The sequence below is a fragment of the Phytophthora parasitica genome, assembly GCF_000247585.1.
Source record: "Phytophthora parasitica INRA-310 unplaced genomic scaffold supercont2.228, whole genome shotgun sequence".
NCBI classification, from domain to species: Eukaryota; Oomycota; class Peronosporomycetes; order Peronosporales; family Peronosporaceae; genus Phytophthora; species Phytophthora nicotianae.
The window spans coordinates 1-8,348 of record NW_008649214.1 but is presented as its reverse complement, the minus strand read 5'-3'; the positions used below and the strand labels follow the sequence as shown (position 1 = coordinate 8,348).

The window sequence follows — 8,348 nt, the reverse complement described above, 5'->3', positions numbered from 1 at the left end:
CAGACGTACTGGGGCAAAACCTCCCGCGTTAGTTCCTTGTGTCTCCAGTTCAGCGACCTGAATAAGAAAAATCATTCTAACAAATTTTCGCAGTGAAAAACCAGATTATTGGCGCTTTCACCACCTTCGAGTTGCCTGACACAATACCGGCTGCAGATTGTTTCTTTTTCTAAAACAAATTTTAGGTAAAAAAAAAAAACTGTTAGTAGGAAAAAAATATGTTACTTACCGCAGACTTGCCGACGCATTCAGACCGCGTAATTTACGCGTGAGTGACTGCATTTTGTCCAATATGGACTCGTAGCTCTCCATGTATTCCACCACTGCCAAGCTCAGTCTATGACTGGCGCACTCCACAAACGGCGCCTTCATCAACAAAGCAATGCAGCCATTTGTTGCGCAATTGTCAGCAACAATGTAGAGAATGTCGGACAGCGAGCGCTTGAAGAACCACAAAATCATGCGTAGAAAGGCTACATGAGCCATGGCAGAGTGGTTAACGATGTCGTCGTCCGCTAGGGTGGACATGGCGAGCAAAATCTTCTCCATCTTACCGTCGTGACCAAACACGGCGAACACAGCAAGGTAGTGTTCGGAACGGAAAGTCCACCCGTCCCACACAATGCCAAATCGTTTGGGAAGAACATCAGCAATGATATCTCCTAGCGCCTTGGTTAGAAGTATCATGTGGGAAAAGTTAGGGAGCACCCTGAGCGGAGCACCCGAGCAGAAAAAGTGTAAGCGCATGGCGTTAGTAAGTTGAAGATCTAATAAAACTATCCTTGTTTTTGATAAACATTAAATCGTGTAATATGCGATATAAAATATTTTACCACCACACTAGAAAACAAGTCATCCCGATCCCGCTGCCCAGCGTACCCCCATGCTCGGGGTGGTAGAAATGCGTTTTGGAAGTCTTCAGCGTTTTGTCGAGAAACGCTTGAAATGTTAACGATCTAGCGTTTGTGTCAGCCGTCAATTCAGTTTGTCCTGACAATTCAAACCCTGATGGATCGCGTCGTGTGCCACTAACGCCGTATCCAGCTTGGTGAGGCCGTGGCTGTTCACATGTTCGTTGTCGTTTAGTCCTTCGAACAGGTTCAACCACTCGGTCGGTAACCACGCACAGGTACCAGTGTCTGTCGAACTGCTCTGGTAAGAGCTTCAGTCGTTTGATCTAGTACCTTGCACTACCAATTTACGCGCCATTTTCCACAATTTGTGAGTTTCCTTCAGAGCGTGCACGGAAATATTTTTGGGAGAACAAGAGAGTCTTCATCGGCCATTATCATGGTAGCGTAGATTTTAGATGTTGAAACTCCAGCTTTAGCCTGCAAAGAGACTAAATGAGACGTGGACGTGCCTTCAGTGGTCCTTCGTCGTGCATCACGTTGTCTGTGGGTAACATGGACACGGACGTCTGAAGCAGCAGGATGGTTATGGGTCTGACTGCCGTCCTTTGTATGTACAATTCGCCACGGTCCAGTTGGGGCCGATGTATCGACCGCCACAATACTTAGGCGCATTTTACAACCACAGCGCTTTGACGTTACCATTGGGCGCTGGCGGTCTGCATCCTTAAGTTTTCTTGTATTTTCGGCTTACCAGCCCGGTCACATTCGTACAAGCGGCAGCGGACTTTTCCATCTCCATTTAGAGCCAAGTTTTTCCTTGACACATTATTTCGATGTGCTTTGATCCAAGCATGAATCGCGGCTTTGGCAGCTTCTTCAGACTCGTACTCCATTTCGGGTGGCGCGGGGAGATGATGCTGCTGCTGTCCGTTCACCTCACTCGGCGATAATTCAATCTCAGTCGAGGAAGCAGATGCAGGAGCGGACATAGTGGATCGAAGGTTGGTGGTGTCTAGCTGTAAAATATTGGGTCATTATACGATATGGGCTTTCGTCCTCTCCGCAGTAAATATAAATACCACAAAATCTACGGTTAGAAAGATATTTTTAGGTCCAATAACTTCAACTTACTAACGCCATGTGCTTACACTTTTTCTACTCGGGTGCTCCGCTCAGGGTGCTCCCTCATTTTCCCGTATCAAGTACTTCTCGATGCTCTCGGTGGAGAGTGAGGGCATGGTGGTGTACTTGACAACCGTATGTTTTTCTGGAAAGTTGAACGGGAGGTTGCAGGAGACGACCCAGTCGATCCAACTGAAGATTATCGAACTCTTCTTGTCGACGAAGCCAATGAGCGTGCCGCTGGAGAGACCACTGCCGGCTATCTCATCGGCGAAGTTGGGATGTTGAGCACGCACGTGGCTCATTAGGTTCGTGTAGCCAGGCTTAGGATCTTGATTGCGTGTCTTGGTGCATCTACAGCGAAACCAGCCCGTAGGCTCGTCCTGGTAGTCGAGAACAGGCTTGAAGTAGAAGTTACAGACTTTCTGAAGGTGTTTGCCGGTGCCATGGTAGATTGAAGAATGGATAAATGTTGCTTTGGGGCACTGTTGACAGTGTCAAGGTGATGCTCACCAACCAGGTTGTCAGAGCTCCAGCTCCAGCTAATATGGACCACAATAATTTATGAAATTGTCTGACGTAAGTTATTTGTATTTTTCAAGTGAAATGGAAAATACGTTATTCAGTACAAATATTGCAATAGTATTCTCACTTCAATATATTATTCGAAGGGCCTGAACAGCACTCCTATTTTCACTTAGAGCGGCAATTTTGACAGCTGCATTTGTAGACAAGGAATATCTCGAAAATACCGGAGTAAACGCTGTTAGAACAAGTTCATCATGTTGGTCAAAGAACCTGCGTGTGTTGTCGTCTTTCTTATTATACTGGCCAAAATAGTTTTGTACCAGGAATTCTAACATGGATACATTTTCAGTTGCTGCTCGGCTATTATTAGACGGATGAAGGCGTACTGAGTCAGTACTACTGACCCTTAATCGCATGCTCCGTGTCTTCTCGTTTGAATGTTGTTAGTTATTTTACAAGAGGCGTCGTAGAAAGATGGCTAGAGGCAAAAGACTTAGCGACGGTGAGCGTGCTATGATTGTGAACGCACACAAATTCTTCTTAGGCCCTGGTATCTCCGTCGGTGTCTGGGTCTGGGAATAAGCGAGTGAACAATTCCCCGACGTCGAACCCAGCTATCTCGGTCTAGGAATATAGTTGGAGATCTGCATATCCTTTCAAATCGTTACACAGAAACGGTTGGCTACCTGCAGTTGGAAACTTGCATAGTGTCGACATAAAAGCACCTACACGATTCATGAAGCTCCTCTTGTCGCCTGCTACCGATGGTGAAACTCGCGCTGGCCAAGATACTCCAGCGCAAGCGCAGCACTGCCCTCCCCAATATAACGTGCCTCCAGTCGCTTCTGGTAAGCTGCAACCGCCCTCTGCAGCTCCGGAGGCCTCCAAGTCGCAGTCGAAATGTGGCCGACCTTCGAAGAGCGACCAGGAGGTTTGGACGACGTCCTCCACGGAGACTCTGTTTACTGTGAGGTAACTATAACAGTGGGTGTCTAGCAACTAATTCCCAATGATCGGATTCTAATGAACAGTGCTGTATGTAGGTATGTGAATGCAAGAGACGAATTCGCACGTGCACGCAACCACGCTCAGGTTGATGCTGCGTGGATCCTCGTCGCAACACTGGTCAACAAGACTGAGGACACCGCATACACCGTCACACAATGCAAGGACAAGGTAATGCTGTCGAAAGAAGTGCTAACTTTGGGATCGTAACTTTAACTGTCATTGTTGTGGTGCATGTAGATCAAGTGGCTAAAAAAAGTGGGCTCTGTATCGGGATGACCGCAACACCACGGGCAATGTGTCAAAAGCTGCCGCACCACCCTGTCTCGAACTGATGCTCGAGCACTGGGCTCCGAACCCAGGCATGCAAAACACTTCGCTCCTTGATGCAACCACCGATCTCGACGATGCCTACACAGACAGCACTTCAACTAGTGACGACAACAGTGGTTCCAAGCGCAACAAGCGCAAGAAAACCAATGGTGAATGCGTGGAAGAAGGTTCGTACATTCTATTGGCCTGAACTAATATCAAGCTAACAATTTTCGTAATAATTTGCAGGACTTCGTGCTTTAGCGGAAGGTGTAAAAGTTCTAGGTGCAGCAATGCAAACCAAAGCTGATTCCAGAAGCGACACTGCGTTGTCGCAAGGTGTGATTGCATCTCTCGGACGTCAAGAAGAAGCACTCAAGCAACAAACGGCGGCTATCAACGAGCTTATTCGAACGCTTCGAGGTGACAAGTAGTGTGTCTGATTTAGAGATTAAACAGTCTAGCTAGGTCATCCCTCTTAGTCCTGCAAATAGCACGCCTGTCGACATCAGGCTCGTTATCCAACACCATGTCGTTGGATGTGCCTTGCTCGTTTCCGCTAATAGTGTCGTCGTCGAGATCAATTAGAATTTTGTCCAAAATCATTGCAACAAGGATGCATTTGGTGCAGTTTGAAATGGACTTTTGCTCCAATTGCCTTCTAATAAGTCGAAATCTCTGCTTCAACATTCCGAACGCGCACTCAATCGCCATCCTGGTAGCACTATGAATATAGTTGTAGCGTTCTTTTAGACGGTTGAGCGAACCTCCTTCTTCGCGGGGGATTTATGGAGTTAACCCTTTCGTGGTCAATGGGGGCATTTTGCCCCCTTGGAGGGCGTATCCTTGAGTATCACTCGTGTCACCCACGAATGGGGGCAAAATGCCCCCCTTTCATTATTTTTTGTGTGTTGGACGAGGCGGATTTGCCCTTTCTACTTGAACTACAAGGGTTTGCAGAAGATTTGCTGTAGTACCGTAGTTTATGAAAGGGGGCAAAATGCCCCCTTTGATGGCCTAATGACTTTGACGTTCTAAACTATAATAGAGTCTTGTCAAAAGTACCCGTTCGCGAAAGGGTTAATAACTCGCAGCTGAGAGTAAACCCAGCATCTCCTAGAAAATGGAAGCCGCGGGGGATAACATTTTGAATTGTAGTGCCGATTTGCGACACCTTCCAAGTCTTTTTGTCGCTGTATGACCCCGGTCGCATGTCGTTGTCCATGAAGCGTCTACGATGATCACAAACTGCCTGCATATTTATTGCTGGATAAAAGTCCTTGCAGTACCAGCCCTCATATTGAGCAGGCCGTGCAATCTCGAAAAGTGATCCATCCACCGCGCCACAAACATACGGGTAACCCCGCACGGCCTCGAAGCCATCCATAATCACTTGCCAGCCAGCCTGTGTTGAAGGTATGAAAATGAAATCGCCAGCGCGCTTGCAGATAACACGAAGCAACTGGTTGATCGTAACAACAGCGTACGGCTTTGAGATGCCCAGGGCTAGCCCTGCATCCTTCATGCTGCCCGACGGCGCCAAGTACAGCATTAACAACCCCATCGTCTTTTCAAATGAGTGATCGCGCCCATTAAGTAACTCCTCCGTTGCGTAAGGTCGAAAAGCTGGCATATACGCATGAAATTGCGTTGAGAACAGCGCAAATGCTCACGAAACCATGAATCATAGCTTGGGAAGCTAATAAGGCGTCAAAGTCGAGTTTTGTCACTGTGAGTTGGTTTTCATTGTCTCCCTTTAGTTGCACTGCAGTTGCAGCAATCGCAGCCGCGCAGACAACCTCGAGAAGGACGAGAAGGACGAGTGCTTCAACGTCTTCGTCTTCGTCCGGTTGTGCCATGACAACCACGCGTTTGCCTGTCTCGTTTGACTCGGAGAATCGAATACCTATCAGGGAATAAAATCCTCATGAAATTCCCACCGCCTCGGGGGTGGGAATAAGTGCCTCGTCGGGAATAAACTGACAGCCAATGAAAATCGCTTATTATACTCCCAGACCCAGACACCGACGGAGATACCAGGGCCTTAAAGGGTCGACAAGAAGACGGCAGAATGGCATGGCGAACACGCGAAATGGTTAATCAGTGTCTTGGCACACCAACAAGCACGGTTGCACTCATCTGGCGGGCATTCAAGGCAAGTGAAGGCGCCGACACTTCCGATGTAAGTGGGCATCACGATTATTAACGATAAATATCAGTTACCTGTCTAATCTTATAATGATAACGGTGTGATGCACAGTTAGTCGAGGAACAGCGGGGTCGCCCTCGAAGTTATGAAGACGAAGATCTAGCGCCAGCTATTCATGTAACAAAGATCGTGAGCCGATTTCAGCGCCAATGGTCAGTGCAGGAATTGAGAGAAGCACGTCCATAAAGATTTCTCGAAGGGCAACGATCCAGCTGCTTTGAAGTGAAACAAGCCAATCTTATTTGAGTAGCTATCGACTGTTATTTATTGCAGCTCTTTCCGATAAAATACCAATTTTAGATTTGCTTGGTTCTGGTATTTCAAACGCAAAATTAAGAAGAAAATTAACAACTGAGATGGATATTCTTTAAAGATTTAATTTATATTAGGGTTTAGCACAAAATACTTTTCTTCTTATGAGAAAAGTAGTTTTTACGTTGGAGTATCTCGATACTAACACCAGATGGCCATACCAACAGAACTAACTGCTAGTAAATGCGATTAACGAGATCATGTGGGGTGGTAGAGGTTTTCTGTGATATTTTTTCTATCATGATGTGGCATTACCAAACTTGTTTTGGAAGAGGGATCATAATATTCGAATAGCAAGGCGGCAGCTGAGACGAGCAAATATCAGTGCGAGAGCGCAGAATGCGTCATTAATGTCCCCATTTTCCTATCCAAGCCTCGCGAAACCCTAGTGTAAGTCCGAGTTCTACCAGAATGAATAGTTCGGTTACTTATATAAATCGGAACCAATTCTAATACTGATAAACATTCATACAAGACCCACCTACATGTAGTATACCGTTTTGCGTTAAAGTCAAAGACTCAAGAAAAAGGATATAATATGTGAGTACTTACCAAAAAATGCTCTTACGAAATAAGACGAGCATATTACCAAATAATAGTTTTCTATTCGGTAATACCCTTTGCATTATCACTTTATCTTAAATAATAATTTTTAATTAAATTGAAAATGAAAAGTTTTTCTTAACAGAATTGAAAAAAGAAATTGGAACAATAAAATGACACCAAATTCTAATTTGTTAAAATAGTTCACTTTTAAAAATTATTTTGTACCCTTCCTTGAATTTTAATTAAAATATATTCTTGGGTTGTCCTTCGTCGACCGACACGAAACAAAGCAATTAGGTATTTCCAGCTGTTGTAGCAGAAGATCGTCACCAGGAAAGGATCGAGTGGATAGGCGGATTTGTTGACTCAATGAGATGATCGACGTTTGGCACAGGAGGAATTTTCTTATCTGAGTGGATATCCACTCAGATGTCCCCAGACCAATCCTAAAAACGACCCACTCGTTTTTGAGGGGTAGGTTTATAGAATTGCTCAAAATTGCTTGGCGCTCTTATTAATAATGCGGAGCATGCTTCCATGTAAGAAGTGAAAAGACTCGGTCCCAAATTCGGTCAGTCCCAAGTTCGGTTATGTGTGTCCGGAAGTTATTATGTTGCTACTGCATCGTGTTACAAGTCTAGAAGACTTTAAAGTTGATGTATGGCGGTATTGCGAAATTGGTGACGAAGGTGAAATCGATTAGCACTTCCTTAGACGGCTTGGCAATTTTGGTTAAGATGGATAATAACCATTCCAATAATTTTAGCAAAATGCAGTTTATAGTGATCTATAATCTTCAACGTGCGAAGTTAATAAGAAATGCCGTGAATTTCCCTAAAATTGAGCCTGCACAGATGGTCACTATTTGATCTAACTACTAGATTTCTTCGCTTATTGTTTCACCTTCGTCAATTCCATTTGCATTCCATATAACGTCGAGTCTATATCGGGTTATGGCCCCTCGATAGAAATATTTGACTGCAGAACCCTGATATTGTGAACGCCATCTCTGATCAATTTAAGTCCTGCGCTGACGAAATACGTGTATCCTCTCCTTAGATTAATCTAATATACTTGTTTTTCAAGCTTGTAGAGACTATATTATAGTATCTACAAGCTTGAGAAAAAGTTTCGTGCTATAGCATCTTAGCAGTTTCTTCGGGCGTCATACAGGTAGCTGCTACCTAGGATAAGGCGTGGGATTCTGCATCTACGGTGAAATCCCAGTGAATATCTACCCCTAATACGATTTAGTAAATGTTGTACTTAAAAATATTCATACACATTTATTAATACTGATTGTGATTTAATCAAGCACTCATATAAGGGAATCACGGTCGACGATGGGGACATCTGAGTGGATATCCACTCAGATAAGAAAATTCCTCTTGGCACAGGCCCATGTAGGTCTGGCAATTGAATGGGGTTAACCCTTGTAAGTCGTACCGAGATATCCACAT

General features: G+C 44.9%; 3 protein-coding genes across 3 annotated transcripts; 1 reads left to right on the top strand and 2 right to left on the bottom strand.

Annotated features, from left to right (window-relative positions):
• Positions 1-225: 225 nt before the first annotated feature.
• PPTG_19934 (hypothetical protein) lies at positions 226-747 on the bottom strand (the record flags this gene model as incomplete). Its single annotated transcript, XM_008918548.1, has 1 exon — positions 226-747. One exon carries the CDS (start codon positions 745-747, stop codon positions 226-228), a length of 522 nt encoding a protein of 173 aa, XP_008916796.1.
• A 2,493-nt stretch (positions 748-3,240) lies between these two features.
• PPTG_19933 (hypothetical protein) lies at positions 3,241-4,255 on the top strand (the record flags this gene model as incomplete). Its single annotated transcript, XM_008918547.1, has 4 exons — positions 3,241-3,476; positions 3,548-3,698; positions 3,769-4,009; positions 4,071-4,255. The coding sequence occupies 4 exons, from the start codon at positions 3,241-3,243 to the stop codon at positions 4,253-4,255; spliced, it is 813 nt and encodes a 270-aa protein (XP_008916795.1).
• A 605-nt stretch (positions 4,256-4,860) lies between these two features.
• On the bottom strand, positions 4,861-5,385 carry PPTG_19932 (hypothetical protein; the record flags this gene model as incomplete). The annotated part of the gene is made up of 1 exon (XM_008918546.1): positions 4,861-5,385. The coding sequence occupies one exon, from the start codon at positions 5,383-5,385 to the stop codon at positions 4,861-4,863; it is 525 nt and encodes a 174-aa protein (XP_008916794.1).
• Positions 5,386-8,348: the final 2,963 nt, after the last annotated feature.